At 41.0% G+C, this 19,594-nt stretch overlaps 1 protein-coding gene across 1 annotated transcript in view; it reads left to right on the forward strand.

Moving 5' to 3' along the window:
* Positions 1 to 3,040: 3,040 nt before the first annotated feature.
* The window catches only part of LOC107790954 (desiccation-related protein PCC13-62-like), a 75,541-nt gene continuing 58,987 nt past the window's right edge, over positions 3,041 to 19,594 (forward strand). The window contains exon 1 of the mRNA XM_075224553.1: positions 3,041 to 3,457. Within this exon, the coding sequence (XP_075080654.1) occupies positions 3,156 to 3,457 (302 nt within the window). The 5' untranslated portion in view covers positions 3,041 to 3,155. The remainder of the gene's footprint in view (positions 3,458 to 19,594) is intronic.

Here is a 19,594-nt window from a genome sequence, read left to right on the forward strand (position 1 = left end):
CATGTATCAGTGGTGCTGTCAGGTCCAGTAGAAGGCTACATAATTATATCAAACTTAGTATAGAAAACTACATAACAATTTACAAAAATTTATATTGTCTTACCATAATCGTTTCTGGATCCTGATTGTAGTCATCTGTCGCAGCATCGCATGAAGCCTAAAACAGTAAATTAATAAAGTTAAAGAAAATAAATAAGTTATAGTAAAAACAGTAATAAAATTAATACTAATAAACTCATACATGCGCATGTGATGAGCTGCCATAACTCAGTCGGTGCCCACTATCAAAATCTAGGATCGGTCAAGACTCATCAGTGGTAGACGGGCCAGGGAAATATCTACCCAACTCCACTCCTTGAAAATCCGAACCCGTGATCAAGAATTGACCCGATGGAGTCACCCGCGACGTCCCTGGAGTGTCATAAATGCCAAGGCTGTAAGACGGCATGTCGATCTCATGCATGCCACCTCCCATATCAGCAGGAGCCTCAAAGCCCCCTTGCTGGGGACCTCCTCTCCGCCCACGACCACGTCGTCCGGCACCAGCAGGTCGTCGTGGAGCAGCAGCAGCTCGTCGGCCACCACCTCGTGGCATACCACGACCTCGCTGGTACGTGGCTGGGTCAACATAATCTGGCTGGTGTGCCAAACGCTGATCCGATCAGCCTCGCTGCAGTGTCTGGGCAGCCACATCCATTAAGCGACGACTATAGTCCTGCATGATCACACGATCGTGGACATAACTCTGCATCTGCTGCCCCATACAATATACGGTATGCAATCCAATCGCCTGCACAAAAGTTTATAATTATGGGTTTCGTGCTAGATTTTCTGAGGCCTAGTGGTACCAAACTATCATTAATAATTTTATGTTTTTTTAATAATTTTTATTCATATTTTTTAATAACTTAATTGTAAAAATTATATATATATATATATATATAAATATACATATATATAATTTTTATAATTATGGGTTTCGTGCTAGATTTTCTGAAGCCCAGTGGTACCAAACTATCATTAATAATTTTATGTTTTTTTAATAATTTTTATTCATATTTATTTAATAACTTAATTGTAAAAATTATATAATATATATATATATATATATATAATTTTTATAATTATGGGTTTCGTGCTAGATTTTCTGAGGCCCAGTGGTACCAAACTATCATTAATAATTTTATATTTTTTTAATAATTTTTATTCATATTTTTTAATAACTTAATATATATATATATATATATATATATATATATATATATATATATATATATATATATATATATATATATATATATATATATATATATATATATATATATATATATATATATATATATATATAATTTTTATAATTATGGGTTTCGTGCTAGAATATAAGATAATTAAACAAAATGAATTCTAAGCTAAAATACTACACAATACTACGCTACAAGGCTCTAAATTTTACTACGCTAAAAGGGTCTACGTTTTACTACGCTAAAAAGGTCTACATTTTACTACGCTAAAAAATAATCTAAACTAAACGGCATAAAAACACATAAATATACATGAGGATATTAACAAACACATTTTTAGACTAATTTACATATTTTTATACAACACTAAAATTAAATCCGGATAAAATTTAACATGCTAGTTTCGGAAAAAATAAACACAAACCGAAATAGAACACATACAAATCAAGTAATATGCATTGTTATAAAAGTTTCAACTTAAAATAAATCGAAATACCTCGATTTAGAATTTTCGGAATGTAAATAGATCGAAATTTTGACTCCGGAAGAGTGAATCCACAATAACACGAAGCTCTACTCGACAGTGGGACCACCAATCTTCAACTTTTATGTGCCGGGGGACCCAATTTTTTTTTATTTTTAAATTGGGGCAGAATCGGGGGGGGGGGGGACCAAAAGGGAGTAAAATAATGGAGATGAAACGAAGAAGAAGAAGACGGAAGGATTTTTATTAAGGGGTATAGCGCCATTAATAGTGGCGCTATGTGAGATGGGATTTTGGGGTATAGCGCCATTAATAGTGGCGCTATGTAAGGTGTGTCAGTTTTAACTATATATAACGCCACAAAAAGTGGCACTATACAGTAACGGTGCAGTTACCGTTACTGTATAGCGCCACTATTTGTGGCGTTATATATAGTTTGGTAACTTTTTTTTAACACTTATTTGCGTATTTTGAGTAAAACAAAACACATTTTGGTTCCGGACTCAAAAGTTTTTCTATTGTACTTTTCTCAAAAGTGCTTTTTAAAAAAATATTTTTTGGGGATAAGCTATTTTCTTTCTTCTCCAAAACTAATTCTTCTTCTACTCAAAAACAATTTTCTCCTTCTAAAATTTTTTCCAAATACTTCAACTTTGAAAAAAGTGTTTTTGGGGAGAAAAAAAACTAGGCAAAACAGACTATAAGTCGATTAAATACAAAACTTTGATCAACCCTTTTCTTCTCCTTTTTGAGATAGCTACATTCCAATAGTCATGAACGACTATCACTAATAAAGAACTTGAATTAGCTACGTACTTCGTTATTAATCTTTCGCTAAATTGCTTGTGCTAACAGAATTTCTTGAAATTTGTCATTGATATATCGAAAAATCGGATTAGCGATAGATTTTTCTATTTAGTTACAGAATTGAATTTATCCGTCGTTAATTCCTGTTTTTAGTAGTATACGTTTGTTTGGAAAACAAATCAAAATTTAAAAAGAGAAAACATTAGCATGACAAACTACTCCAAATTATAAGCTGATCCAAAACCTTCTCAACTGCCTCTTTCCCACCTGAATTTAAATTCAGTTAGAAGCTTTCTTCTTTCTCCATCTGTCTTTTAATTCTCATCGTTTTTCTCTCACACTACGCATTCCATAAATATAATTTGCCTTTGCCAACCCCCAACAAACCAGATTACGTACTAAAGAAAAATACAAACTATACATTCAGCCAAAGCTTATACAAACTATACATTCAGCCAAAGCTTAGTTTTTTTTCTTTCTATTTTTGGATTTGCACGCAGTATCGCCTTTTCTGAGGTCGCTTCGTACGTGTAGCATAAAAAAGGCCATTTTTGCAAATGCCTCTTTAGTTTCTTTTTTGTTTCCTTTGCTTAAGCTTCTCGTTCTTTCTTTCAGTTGTAACCATGATATTTGCTTATTTCTCACTACTGATTTTCCTCTTTTTGCAATTACTAAGTTCAAGTGGTGCTGCTATTGGTTCTAATGTGCCAAAATCGGATGTGGATTTATTAGAATTTCCTTTGAATTTAGAGTACATGGAAGCTGAATTTTTCTTGTGGGGTTCTTTTGGCTATGGGTTGGATAGCTTCGCACCTGAACTTGCAGTTGGTGGACCATCACCTATTGGGGCTAGAATTGCAAAACTTAGCCCTCTAATTAGAGATGTCATTGCTCAATTTGGATTCCAAGAAGTTGGTCATGTCAGGTAATTATCGCATCTTTTTTTACCAAATTAAAAAAGAAGAAGAGTTATTACCACTTTTAACCCGCGCCAAAAATTAAGTTGAAAATGTGTATAATTTTTTTTTGTGTGTGTATATATATATTGTCACGACCCCAACCCCGGTCATGATGGCGCCCAACACACTGCTAGGCAAGCCCGACCATTCAACAACATTATCCCAAATTCTTATTCAGATTATAGATAAATATCACAGAGAATTTACTAAGTCATCACTTTCAAGTGTATAATTAATAATAAAACATGCGGAAATTCAACTAAAATACCACACCATAGCCCAATAGAATCGGGTGTCACGAATATGAGCCTCTAATACAGAATATCCACTTATTACAAGTATGTCTAGGAAAAATGCGGAATAAAAGATAGAGATAGAGGGGAGAGATCAAGGCTGCGAACGCCATACAGCTACCTTGATAACTCCGATGAAAACTGAACATCAGAAAACTCGCTCTATGCCTCAGGAATACCTGTACCTGCACACATGGTGCAGGGAGTAATGTGAGTACTCCGACCCAGTGAGTAATAAATATAAATAATGACTGAAGGTAAGAAAACACGTTAAGGCACATAACATTCTATACAGAAGCAGTGAAATCATTTAAAATAACAATTCAGTGAAACATCATGTGAAATTTCTTTTAAATGAGTAAAACAGGTAATTTGGCAGTAAAATGACGAGTAGAAATCTTCCCCTCGGGCTCAATATCAAAACAACAAGTAGAAATCTGCCCCTCGGTCTCAGTATCAAAATAATAACTAGAAATCTGCCCCTCAAGCTCAGTATCAAAATAATAAGTAGAAATTTGTCCCTCGGGCTTAGTATCAAAATAATAATTAGAAATCTGCCTCTCGGGCTCAGTATCAAAATAATAAGTAGAAATCTGCCCCTTGGTCTCAGTATCTCATAACAGTATCAGCCCCTCAGGCTCAGAACAGTATAAAGCAACCAGTCAATGAAATAAGAGCACATAATTATTATGGCAGATAATGCAGATAAAGAATAAATGCATGAGTGCAATGCAATGCATATGACGGTACCCTCTGGTACCCACTAAGGCGTGCAGCCCGAGCCATCCATATTTATTTATCGTCAACGACGCTCACTGGGGGTATGTACAGACTCCGGAGGGGATCCTACAGCCCAAGCGCAATATCAAGTCATCTCGTGGCATCAAATCTTGGCCCTCGGCCTCATATCAATCTCAGTATAATCACCCAGGCTCTCAACCTCAATATCAATGTAATCAACCAGGCTCTCGGCCTCAATATCAATATAACACTACTGCGGCGCACAACCCGATCCATGCTCAGTCCAGAAATCATCATAAGCCCCTTGGGCATTTGTAAAACAGTAGTTCTCAGCCCGAAATATCATTTAGAAATATCATTTAAGTTTTCAAATCTTAGAAAGATGGCTGAGTTTGCAAAACAGTATTTAAAACCTTGGACTGAGGTCAAATGATATGCAAAATATGCGAAAGCAGTGATATCAATCCGTGAAGGATTCAAATAATTGGCAAGAAGCCTACAATTGGAAACATGACTGAGGATATAAATTCTTTAACAAAATAAATGAGGAAAACCAGTCAAAAATCCCCTAAGGGTTCTATAGGTCGGCACAAGGCCCCAAGCATGGCAACAAGCCCAATTCACAATAATAAAGTATACGACTCAACCAAAAATGTAGTAAAATATCTCTCGAGACGGACCAAGTCACAATCCCCAACGATGCTCTACCCCACGCCCGTTATCCGGCGTGCAAGTCGCCTCAATATAGCATTACGATGTGAAATTCTGGGGTGTCAAACCCTTACGACATCATTTACATTTATTACTCACCTCTAGTGTCACGACCCGGATTTTCCACCATCGGGTGTCGTGATGACGCCTACTATCGGAGCTAGGCAAGCCAAATATATAAAATATTTTTCCTGCTTTCTTCCAAACAATATAATAAACGAGACAAAATTTAAGCGGAAGACTTTAAATCTAAAGCAACTAAGAACCAAAAGTGCGGAAATTTGAACCAAAATGCTACCCAGAGTCTGGTGTCACTAGCTCACGGACTACTACAGAATACTACAATCAATGTCTGAAAGGAAAATACATCATGTTTGTCTGATACAAGATAAACAAACGAAAAACATGGAAAGGGACTTCGGCCTGCGAACGCCAGCTAGGCTACCTCGAGAGTCCCTGGACTGAAGATAGCTCCCAGAAGTCCTACTGCTGCGGTCCGTAAGCTGCTCCATGATCTGTGCACAAAAATGCACAGAGCGTAGCATCAGCACAACCGACCCCATGTGATGGTAAGTGCCTGGCCTAACCCCGGCAAAGTAGTGACGAGGCTAGACAGTACCTACCACAATTAACCTGTACAGATATATACAACAAGTTCAAGAAAACAATAACAAGATAATACAAAGTAAAACTGGGAGGGCACATGCTATCGGGGAGTAACAGATAAAAATGAAATATCGGAATAAACAGAAGAAACTCCGGTTTCCATGATATATATATATATATAGTGGACGGCGTGCCACACGATCCCATAATATCATATATAAGTGGACGGCGTGCCACACGATCCCATAATATCATATATAAGTGGACGGCGTGCCACACGATCCCATAATATCATATATAAGTGGACGGCGTGCCACACGATCCCAATTCATCTTTATCACAGTGCACAATATGTCACCGGCAACAGAGGCCAATAACCAAGTGGACGACGTGCCACACGATCCCATAATATCATATATAAGTGGAATACGTGCCACACGATCCCAATTCATCTTTATCACAGTGCACAATATGTCACCGACATCAGAGGCCAATAACCAAGTGGACGGCGTGCCACACGATCCCATAATATCATATATAAGTGGATGGCGTGCCACACGATCCCATAATATCTGACTTCTTATAGTAGACCCCTTCAGGGGAGAATAATAACTCAATACCTTTAACCCGGCAAGGGTACAACTAACAGCCCAAAATATCCCGACAAGGTAGAATATATATCAGTCTAGACATCCCGGCAAAGGAGTATTCACAACACATTCCTTTTTTTTAAACATTCTTCCTCAACTAACACATTCATGTTCGAGCCAACGCTCCAAAAGTACACCAATCACAATTCCACCTCAACCGTTCACATTATAAGAAACTCATCAAATAAACAAGGAGGTTGTGTCACGTTATTCGAATTAAAAGCAATTAAGACTCACGGTCATGCTAGACTCCGGTGCATAGATAACCGTCACCATGCCTATACACCGTACTCCACATTAGCAAGTAGCAATTAACATCCTAATCCTATTCCCTCAAGCCAAAGTTAGAACAAACACTTACCTCGAATGCTCCAAACTCAACTCACGCTTCTAGTATAGCTTTACCTCTTGATTCCACCGCCCAACCGCTCGAATCTAGTCACAATTTACTTGAATGCATTAATAAATACTATTGGAACTAACCCCAATGCATAAAAATAGTTTTTACAAAGTTTTTCCCAAAAAGGTTAAAAATACCCCCGGACCCACGTGGTCGAAACTCGAGGTTCGGACCAAAACCCGGTTACCCATTCCCCTATGAATCCAAATATATGATTTGTTTTGAAATCGGACCCCAAATTGAGGTCCAACTTCTCAATTTGTAGAAAACCTAGGTTCTACCCAAAACACCCAATTTCACCCCTGAAAATCTTTGATTTGAAGTTGAAATTATGTTAAAAGATGTTAAGGGATAAAGAAATTAAGTTAGAAATCACTTACCAATCGTTTTGGAGAAGAAAAGTTGTTTGGAAAATCGCCTCTTAGGTTTTGGGTTTTTGAAAAGTGAAAAATGACTGAGATTTTCCGAACTTGTATACCTTTCTGAGGACCTGGCGTCGACCGCACAAAAATGTGTTGCGACCGCGCCGAATGGGAGAAAAAATTGGGGCATCTCTGAACCCTTCCTGCGCGGACTGCACTGTTTTGGTGCACGGCCGCACTGGTTAACCTGAAACCCTAGCCCTCAGACTCAGCCATGCGCACCGCACAGATAGGCATCACGGTCGCGCGGCTCCAGCGCGGACCGCGCGGAAATGACCGCGGCCGCGCTGGTGTCTGCAACACCTGAACCTGCATTTTCTTAAGTCCAAGACCTCCCGGGCCCCATTCAAAACTCACCCGAGCCCTCGGGTCTCCAAATCAAACATGCACACAACCTTAAAAACATCTTACGGACTTACTCGTGCGATCAAATCGCCAAAATAACATCATATACATAGGATCAAGCCCCAAACACATGATTTTCTTTCTTCAACTTTCATAACTCAAATTCTCCATTTTTAGTCCGAAATACGTCATATGACGTCCGTTTTAGCCAAACTTTATAGATAGTGCTTAAAACATATTTAAGACTCGTACCGGGCGTCGGAACTAAAATACGAGCCCGATACCACAGTTTTCTTATCAATTTTCTTCTTCATTTTCCTTAATTAATTTTAGAAAACGATTTCACACAAAAATTCATTTCTCGGGCTTGGGACCTCGGAATTTAATTCCGGGCACCCGCCCAAGTCCCATATTTTTCTACGGACCCCTACGGCACCGTCGAATCACAGGTTCGGGTCCGTTTACCCAAAATGTTAACCGAAGTCAATATTAGGCATATTAATATCGAAATTCATCAAAATTTTCACATATTCTAACATAAAAACTTTCCGGCTACGTGCCCGAACTGCGCACGCCAATCGAGGCAACTAAAAGCGAGGTTTTCAAGGCCTCGAGAGCGCGGAACAAAGAAGAACTACGGTGATGACCCTTCGGGTCGTCACATTCTCCACCTCTAAAACAACCGTTCGTCCTCGAACGGACAAAAGAAAGAAGTACCTGAGTCGGGAAATAAATGAGGATAACGGCCCCGCATGTCGAACTCGGACTCCCAGGTCGATACCTCAGGAGGCTGACCTCTCCACCGAACACGCACCGAAAGAAAACTCTTCGACCTCAACTGTCGAACATGTCGGTCTAGAATAGCCACCGGCTCCTCCTCATATGACAGACCTTTGTCCAATTGGATAGTGCTAAAATCTAACACGTGGGATGGGTCGCCGTGATACCTTCGAAGCATAGATCCATGAAAAACTGGATGCCCGGCTGACAAGCTAGGCGGCAAAGCAACTCTATAGGCCACCTCTTCCACACGCTCAAGAATCTCAAATGGGCCAATGAACCTAGGTCTAAGCTTGCCCTTCTTCCCAAATCTCATCACGCCCTTCATAGGCGATACACAGAGCAATACCCGCTCCCCAACCATGAAAGCAACATCTCTGAACTTGCAGTCTGCATAACTCTTTTGTCTGGACTGAGCTGTATGAAGTCTATCCTGAATAATCCTGACCTTGTCCAAGGCCTCTTGAACCAGATCCGTACCCAATAATCGAGCCTCTCCCGGCTCAAACCATCCAACTGGAGACCGACATCGTCTACCATACAACGCCTCATACGGGGCCGTCTGAATGCTGGACTGGTAGATGTTGTTGTAGGCAAACTCTAGTAATGGCAAGAGCTAGTCCCACGAGCCTCCGAAATCAATGATGCAGGATCGGAGCATATCCTCTAATATCTTAATAGTCTTCTCGGACTGACCGTTTGTCTAGGGATGAAATGATGTACTCAACTCAACCTGGGTGCCCCACTCTCGCTGAACCGCTCTCTAGAAATGCGAGGTAAACTGCGTACCCCGATCCGAAATGATAGATAGCGGCACCCCATGAAGGCGAACAATCTCCCTGATATAAATCTTGGCTAACCTTTCGGACGAATAGGTGGCTGCAACAGGAACAAAATGCGCTGACTTGGTCAGCCTATCAACAATGACCCAAACTGCATCAAACTTTTTTCCGAGTCATCGGAAGTCCAGTAACGAAATCCATCGTAATCCTCTCCCACTTCCACTCGGGAAGTGCAATCCTCTGAAATAGACCACCAGGTCTTTGATGCTCGTACTTAACCTGCTGACAATTCAAACACCAAGCCACATGCACAACGATGTCTTTCTTCATCTTACGCCACCAATAGTGCTGCCTCAGATCCTGATACATCTTCGCGGCGCCCAGGTGAATAGAATACCGAGAACTATGGGCCTCTGCTAAGATCAACTCTCGAATCCCATCAACATTGGGCACACAAACTCGCCGCTGCAATCTCAATACACCATCATCATCTAAGGTTACTTTCTTGGCACCTCCACGCTGCACCGTGTCTCTCAAGACACACAAATGGGGATCCTTAAACTGCCGCTCGCGGATACGCTCTAATAGTGAGGAACGAGCAACCGTGCAAGCTAACACTCTGCTAGGCTCAGAAATATCCAACCTCACAAGACGATTGGCCAAGGCCTGAACATCCAAAGCAAGCGATCTCTGGCTGACTGGAATATAAGCAAGACTACCCATGCTGGCGGACTTTCTACTCAATGCATCGGCCACCACATTGGCCTTCCCCGGGTGGTATAAGATAGTAACATCATAATCCTTTAGAAACTCTAACCACCTCCTCTGCCTCAAATTCAACTCTTTCTGCTTGAACAGATACTAAAGACTCTTGTGATCAGTGTAAACCTCACACGTCACGCCATATAACTAATGCCTCCAGATCTTCAAGGCATGAATAATGGCTGCCAACTCGAGATCATGAACCGGATAATTCTTCTCATGGATCTTCAACTGCCTCGAAGCATAGGCAATGACTTTGCCTTCCTGCATCAACACTGCACCAAGCCCAATACGAGACGCATCACAATAGACCGTATATGGCCCTGAACCTGTGGGCAAAACCAATACCGGTGCCGTAGTTAGAGCCGTCTTGAGCTTCTGAAAGCTCACCTCACACTCGTCCGACCACCTGAACTGGGCACCCTTCTGGGTCATTCTGGTCATAGGGGCTGCAATGGATGAAAACCCCTCCACGAACCGACGATAGTAACCTGCTAACCCTAGGAAACTCCGAATCTCCGCAGCTGAAGTTGGTCAAGGCCAGTTCTTGACTACCTCTATCTTCTTCAGGTCTACCTGAATACCTGCTGCTGATACGACATGACCCAGGAATGCGACCGAACTCAACCAAAACTCGCACTTTGAGAACTTAGCATACAACTGACTATCCTTCAGGGTCTGAAGAACCAATCTGAGGTGTTGCTCATGCTCCTCCTGACTGCGGGAGTATATCAGAATATCATCAATGAAAACAATCATGAACCAATCCAGATAGGGCCTGAACACTCGGTTCATCAATTCCATAAATGCTGCTGGGGCATTGGTCAACCCAAATGACATGACAAAAACTCATAATGCCCATACCGAGTACGAAATGTTGTCTTAGGGACATCAGACGCCCTAATCCTCAGCTGATGATAACCATATCTCAAATCTATCTTCGAGAACACCCTCGCACCCTGAAGCTGGTCGAATAAATCATCAATCCTCGGCAGTGGATACTTATTCTTAATTGTAACCTTGTTCAATTGCCGGTAATCGATGCACATTCTCATCGAACCATCCCTTTTCTTAACAAACAACATCGGCGCACCCCAAGGTGAAACACTAGGTCTAATGAAACCTTTCTCAAGCAAATCCTGTAGCTGTTCCTTTAACTTTTTCAACTCCGGCGGGGCCATAAGATATGGCGGGATAGAAATAGGCTGAGTGCCCAGGGCCAAATCAGTACAAAAGTCGATATCCATGTCGGGCGGCACACCCGACAAGCCTGAAGGGAAAACCTCAAGAAACTCCCAAACAACGGGCATAGAATCAATAGAAGGGACCTCCGCGCTAGAATCACGAACATACGCCAAATAGGCCAAACATCCCTTTTCGACCATACGCCAAGCTTTCACATACTATATAACACTGCGGGTACAATGACCAGAAGTCCCTCTCCACTCTAAACAGGGTAAATCCAGTAAGGCTAAGGTCACGGTCTTGGCATGACAATCCAAGATAGCATGGTACGGGGATAACCAATCCATCCCCAATATAACATCAAAGTCACTGATGTCCAAAAGCAACAAATCAACACGGGTCTCAAGACCCCCAAACACTAGGATACAAGAACGATGAACTTGGTCGACCACAATAGAATCACCCACCGGTGTTGACACATAAACAGGAATACTCAACGAATCACTAGGCATAACCAAATAGGGTGCAAAATAGGATGACACATATGAATACGTAGATCCGGGATCAAATAGCACAGAAGCATCCCTATCACAGACCAGAATAGTACCTGTAATCACAGCATCTGATGACTCAGCCTCTGACCTGGCTGGCAAAGCATAACAATGGGGTTGGGCCCCACCTCCCTGAATCAAATCCCTGGGACGTCTGCTGCTGGCTGACCCCTACCTCTAGCGGTCTGAGCTCCACCTCTATGACCTCTACCTCCACCTTTATGACCTCCGCATAAACTCGAGGGCAATATCTGACAATGTGCCTCGTGTCGCCACAAGCGTGGCTAGACCTCAGCTGCTGCGGATGAGCACCCCTCAACCTCGGGCATGCCCTCCTGAGATGATCATACTCGCCACACTCATAACATCCACACGACTGCTGTGGCCGCAAAAATTGAGGCTGACCCGGTCGACCTGAATGACCTCCTCAAACGCTCTGAAGCGGTGGTGCACTAATAGGCTGCTCATCAGAATAGTACTGCTGAGAACCACCACCACCCGAAGTACCATGAGAAACCTGGAGAGCTGACTGAAAGGGCCTCGAAGGATGGCCTCTACCATAAGAATCCCTACCTCCAGACGAGGTACCACTGAATCTACCAGAATGAAGGGGCCTCTTATCCGACCTATGACCGCCTCCTTGTAGCAGTACCACCTCAACTCCACGGTCCACATTGGCCACCTCATGAAAAGTGGTCTCACTTCCGGCCTGAGCCACTATGCCCGACTGACCTGCCACCGTTGGCTGAACTCCTGAAAGCAAACCCGCGCGAATGATGCATCCACAAGACCTACAAATCTGACCAAAGTGTCCTGAAGAACTGGAGTGGCAATGAATCCCTCGGGAACCTGAGCTGGGCCTACCGGAACAGCTGGGGCCGGAACCTCCTCCTCAAAATCAACCTGAGGCTCCGTCACTGGGACTGCCGCTTGGGGCTGAGCTCTACCCTGGCCTCGGCCTCTGGTACGGCCTCGGCCTCGCCCTCTGCCCCTGATAGGAGCCACTGCTGGGGGCTCGGGCTGCTGCGCGGTAGAAGAGGAAGCACGTGTTCTCGCCATCTGCGAAAGAACAGAGTGGAAAGACAATCAGTACTTGAGAAACAGAATCGCACGACATGAATGAACAAGGTGAAGTCTTCCTAACTCAGTAGCCTCTGCGGGATAAATACAGACGTCTCCGTACCGATCCCTCAGACTCTACTGAGCTTGTCCGTGAGTTGTGAGACCTAAGTAACCTAGTGCTCTAATACCAACTTGTCACGACCCGGATTTCCCACCATCGGGTATCGTGATGGCGCCTACTATCGGAGCTAGGCAAGCCAAATATATAAAACATTTTTCCTGCTTTCTTCCAAACAATATAATAAACGAGACAAAATTTAAGCGGAAGACTTTAAATCTAAAGCAACTGATAACCAAAAGTGCGGAAGTTTGAACCAAAATGCTACCAAGAGTCTGGTGTCACTAGCTCACGGACTACTACAGAATACTACAATCAATGTCTGAAAGGAAAATACATCATGTTTGTCTGATACAAGATAAACAAACGAAAAACATGGAAAGGGACTTCGGCCTGCGAAAGCCAGCTAGGCTACCTCGAGAGTCCCTGGACTGAAGATAGCTCCCAGAAGTCCTACTGATGCGGTCCGTAAGCTACTCCATGATCTGTGCACAAAAATGCACAGAGTGTAGCATCAGCACAACTGACCCCATTTGCTGGTAAGTGCCTGGCCTAACCCCGGCGAAGTAGTGATGAGGCTAGACAGTACCTACTACAATTAACCTATAAAAATATATACAACAAGTGCAAGAAAACAATATCAAGATAATACAAAGTAAAACTGGGAGGGGACATGCTATCGGGGAGTAACAGATAAAAATGAAATATCGGAATAAACAGAAGAAACTCCGGTTTCCATGATATATATATATATATATCCACACGATCCCTATTTCCATATACCACATGGTAGGCGTACCACCCGTTCCCATTTCATCTTTATCACAGTGCACAATATGTCACCGGCAACGAACCAAGTGGACGGCATGCCACACGATCCCTTTTAACAAATATAGGTGGACGGCGTGCCACACGATCCCTTTTAACAAATATAGGTGGACGGCGTGCCACACGATCCCAATTCATCTTTATCACAATGCACAATATGTCACCGGCAACAGAGGCCAATAACCAAGTGGACGGCGTGCCACACGATCCCATAATATCATATATAAGTGGACGGCGTGCCACACGATCCCAATTCATCTTTATCACAGTGCACAATATGTCACCGGCAACAGAGGCCAATAACCAAGTGGACGGCGTGCCACACGATCCCATAATATCATATATAAGTGGACGGCGTGCCACACGATCCCATAATATCTGACTTCTTATAGTAGACCCCTTCAGGGGAGAATAACAACTCAATACCTTTAACCCGGCAAGGGTACAACTAACAGCCCAAAATATCCCGACAAGGTAGAATATATATCAGTCTACACATCCCGGCAAAGGAGTATTCACAACACATTCTTTTTTTTTTAAAACATTCTTCCTCAACTAACACATTCATGTTCGAGCCAATGCTCCAAAAGTACACCAATCACAATTCCACCTCAACCGTTCACATTATAAGAAACTCATCAAATAAACAAGGAGGTTGTGTCACGTTATTCGAATTTAAAACAATTAAGACTCACGGTCATGCTAGACTCCGGTGCATAGATAACTACCACCATGCCTATACACTGTACTCCACATTAGCAAGTAGCAATTAACATCCTAATCCTATTCCCTCAAGCCAAAGTTAGAACAAACACTTACCTTGAATGCTCCAAACTCAACTCAAGCTTCTAGTATAGCTTTACCTCTTGATTCCACCGCCCAACCGCTCGAATCTTGTCACAATTTACTTGAATGCATTAATAAATACTATTGGAACTAACCCCAAACCCGGTTACCCATTCCCCCATGAATCCAAATATATGATTTGTTTTGAAATCGGACCCCAAATTGAGGTCCAACTTCTCAATTTGTAGAAAACCTAGGTTCTACCCAAAACACCCAATTTCACCCCTGAAAATCTTTGATTTGAAATTGAAATTATGTTAAAAGATGTTAAGGGATAAAGAAATTAAGTTAGAAATCACTTACCAATCGTTTTGGAGAAGAAAAGTTGTTTGGAAAATCGCCTATTAGGTTTTGGGTTTTTGAAAAGTGAAAAATGACTGAGATTTTCCGAACTTGTATACCTTTCTGAGGACCTGGCGCGGACCGCACAAAAATGTGTTGCGGCCGCGCCGAGTGGGAGAAAAAGTTGGGGCTTCTCTGAACCCTTCCAGCGCGGACCGCACTGGTTAACCTGAAACCCTAGCCCTCAGACTCAGCCACGCGGACCGCACAGAAAGGCATCGCGGCCGCGCGGCTCCAGTGCGGACCGCGCGGAAATGACCGCGGCCGCGCTGTTGTCTGCAACACCTGAACCTGCATTTTCTTAAGTCCAAGACCTCCCAGGCCCCATTCAAAACTCACCCGCGCCCTCGGGGCTCCAAACCAAACATGCACATAACCTTAAAAACATCTTACGGACTTACTCGTGCGATCAAATCACCAAAATAACATCATATACATAGGATCAAGCCTCAAACACATGATTTTCTTTCTTCAACTTTCATAACTCAAATTCTCCATTTTTAGTCCGAAACACGTCATATGACGTCCGTTTTTAGCCAAACTTTACAGATAGTGCTTAAAACATATTTAAGACTCGTACCGGGCGTCGGAACCAAAATATGAGCCCGATACCATAGTTTTCTGATCAATTTTCTTCTTCATTTTCCTTAATTAATTTCAGAAAACAATTTCACACAAAAATTCATTTCTCGGGCTTGGGACCTCGGAATTTAATTTCGGGCACCCGCCCAAGTCCCATATTTTTCTACGGACCCCTCCGGGACTTTCGAATCACAGATCCGGGTCCGTTTACCCGAAATGTTGACCGAAGTCAATATTATGCATATTAATATCGAAATTCATCAAACTTTTCACATAATTCACATATTCTAACATAAAAACTTTCCGGCTACGCTCCCGAACTGCGCACACCAATCGAGGCAACTAAAAGCAAGGTTTTCAAGGCCTCGAGAGCGCGGAACAAGGAAGAACTACGGTTTTGACCCTTCGGGTCGTCACATCTAGCCGGCCAAATACTACTCTGCGATGCCCTTTCCTTTCGTATTGACCTCCTCGCGCGTCGAATCTGGCCAAAACCACAACTAATACATCACAATAGGCTAAGGGAATATAACCCAATCGAAAAGACTCGAAAAATATCAAAAATCATGAAATTTGCAAAACCCGAGCCACGGGCCCACGTCTTCAAATCCAGAATTTTTTACATCAAAATGTTCCTTATCTCGCCACGAGTCTATACATACCAAATTCACAAGAATCGGAGTCCATTTGGCCCCTCAAATCCCAAATTTAGAATTTCAATCTCAAGCCCTAATTTCTTATAATTTGGCTATGTTTTTATGGATTTCTAGGATGATTCTTCAATAAAATCATGTATTTAACTCATAAAACTTACCTCCAATCGATCTTAGTTGAAACTCCCTTCAATCCCCGTCCAAAAGCTCTCAAAATGACTAAAAATGGTGGAGAAATGGGGTGTTTTCGCGAATGAAATGTAAACATTCTGCCCAGAATTTTTCGGAATTACTGTTCACCCAGTGTACTGTTTACCCGTGTTACTGTTCACGGGGTAATGTTCAGTCGTGTACTGTTCACGGATACTGTTACGGGGTACTGTTCACGGCACTATTCACTGATACTGTTACAGGGTACTGTTCACGACACTATTCACGAATACTGTTACGGGGGCACTGTTCATGGGCACTGTTCATAACTATTGTTCACAGTGTTGTAAAAACAATGCAGCAACTTTATTTTTTTCGTGCCTAAATCGATCCGTTAACCTTCCGAAATACACCCGAGGCCCTCGAGACCTCAACTAAAAGCACAAACATGTCTTAAAACATTATCCAACTTGCTCCAATCGTCAAAACACCTCAACTAACGCCAAAATCATCAAATTATATCGAATTCAAGCCTAAGTTCTTTTAAAACTTTTAAAATACACATTCGATCAAAAATCCGACCAAACGATGTCCGAATGACCTGAAATTTTGTACACATATCCCAAATGATACAATGAAGCTACAGCAACTCTCGGAATTTCATTCCGACACCCAGATCAAAATCTCACCTATCAACCGGAATTCACCAAAATGATACAATGAAGCTCCATTCACAGCAGCTGCCCACAACAACCAAATACCGATAGAAATCTCTTATTAGCCAATGTCTCATTCCAACACTCTCATATACTGCCAATGATAATTGATGTCGCACCTCCTTTTTCCGTACCCGCGGGGCGCGTAGGGAGTTTTCTCCAATTGAAGGACAGTCGAAATGGGATTTATTTAATTGTTTCAGGGTCGCCACCTGAGAATTTTAAGGCGTCCCAAGTCACCAGTTTTAATCCCTGAATCGAGGAGAATATGACTCTGTTTATTATTCTGCGAACCAGAAATCCTGGGTAAGGAATTCTGTTAATCCGGAAGAAGGTGTTAGGCATTTCCGAATTCCGTGGTTCTAGCACGGTCGCTTAACCATTTTTTATATTTGGCTTTGATTTGTTAAATGCATATTTATCTGTTGCCCAATTTTATTACCGCTTTTGTTTAGATTGTTTCTAATTAAAGGCCCTTCTTTGAATCGAATCACGCGTACGTATATTCGTGTTATAGATTATATTTTTTTTAAAAACGTGCGGATTCGTGTCACGCGCACGTGTACACAGTAATATAGGTAATATATTTATTAAAATACTTACTCAAAATTGTGCTTAAATAAAATCAAGAACATTCGCCCTTTGTATAATTAAGTAGTGAACCGCACATCTCGGGTTTTTGAAATTATTTTAACATCCTCGGAGAAATCCCTTTTATTAAATATTCATCGAAGTTGCGCGAACGCATAATCCGAATTTGCTTTTAGAAATATAATCAGGTTACGCGAACGCATCCCTAATTACGCCAAATATTCTTAATGGTAGTATAGATTTTCCACAAATTATATCCATACATTTTTATGTGAAAATCATGAGAGATTCCCATTTTTTGAAATGCTCTTAAATTCTTTGAAAAAAATTCACAATTTATTAAATGTTGACCGTTGATTATATTTTTCGCGTATGAATTATATTCCTCCAAACTATTCAAATTTAAAGAAAAGAATAAACATATGATTAACACTATTTTTTAGTAAATACAACATATGTATACTAAAATGTGAATATCATATGAAACTAAAAAAAATTCAATTCTTGAAAGGAAATGATATTTTCGAAGAATCCTCATTATTCCATTTGCAACGAATGTTATTATTTACATTCTTAAACTTGTTACACATTATAAATCTAATCTCTTTCTACATTGCTTGTTCTTAATCCGATAGGCCTAATTATTTTTTATTAATTGCTATTGATTGAATTCGAGATATACTTAATCAAACCGATTTTTATTCTCAACCTATACGAGTTATTTGGCAAACATAAAAAAAATCGTTGACTTAATAAGACAATATCACATATAACCTGAATATACCCCTACACCATTCACCATATGCCAATATCATGAATATAACAGATTTTATCGATGCATCTTTCGGCTATTGATTATGAACATGACCATTATTATTCTAAATATGAACAAGATACAATCAGTACTCTCTTAGCCTTAACAACATAGTCTAGTAATGCTGTTGTCTTGAAATTTCCACACTAGTCTATACTAGCAATTTTAAGAGATGCAATTAATGGCCAGTTTTCTGCCATGTTCCCTATTTTGATGATTCAAATACAACTTATACTGAATGAAAATTCGAAATAAATAACTTTGTTACAACATTTATACAAACTTCAAAAGGGAATAATTAGCTAATAGTTATCGTATCAAGCACATTGTCATATTAACCCACACGAAACAAAACAAAAGTTTGAATTACTGAATTTAAACAAGTGGAAGAGAAAATTATGATTCTCAAACTTCATCTATTCATCATGTTGGAGCTTTTCATCACATGATTTTAAAAGACATGTACCTGGAAATGAAGGTAAAAGGAGTAAATTTTAGCAGTAATAGCAGCAACAAAACACCGGCCGAATATACCAACCACAGCAAGTCTGAACCAGACCCGTCAACCCAGATGAACAGTGACATAAATTTGAGAAAAAATTCAGATTTGAACCAAACAATACCAATAAAACAGACCCGGGCATATTCAAGAAAAATATGCTTTGATTTTTCTTTTCTTCTTCTACGTCTGTTTCAGATTGTGTGTGTGTGTATTCTTTTTTTTTTTTTCTGTTTTCTTCCTCCTCTTCAGATTTCTATTTCTGATTTTCTGCTTAATTCTATTTCTTTTTATCTCACTCTATGTGTATTCTTTCTCTTCAAAATCTGAGTCTTAAATCAGTCCCCTAAAATCTGTCCTGCTTCCTGTATTTATACAGGTGTGCCCCTTTCTTTTTAAGTGCTGCCTGGACCCCTTTTTTGTTATCTAAGGCAGATTTTCCCTTAAAATCTGCCACTGAACTGCTTTTTCTTATTCAAACAGCACTAAGGATACCTTTACCTTATTTTCAGCCTTCCCATTATCCCTTGTTTCCCATTATTACATTAATTAATAACCACTAACATTCCATTATACTAACACACTGTTTTACTGTTTCATTCCCAGAAATGTCCCTGAAATCCTACTGTAATTACTGTCCCAGACCTTAACAAGTTATCTGAATTTAAACTTGT

Source organism: Nicotiana tabacum, chromosome 11, assembly GCF_000715075.1.
Source record: "Nicotiana tabacum cultivar K326 chromosome 11, ASM71507v2, whole genome shotgun sequence".
Classification (NCBI taxonomy): Eukaryota; Viridiplantae; Streptophyta; class Magnoliopsida; order Solanales; family Solanaceae; genus Nicotiana; species Nicotiana tabacum.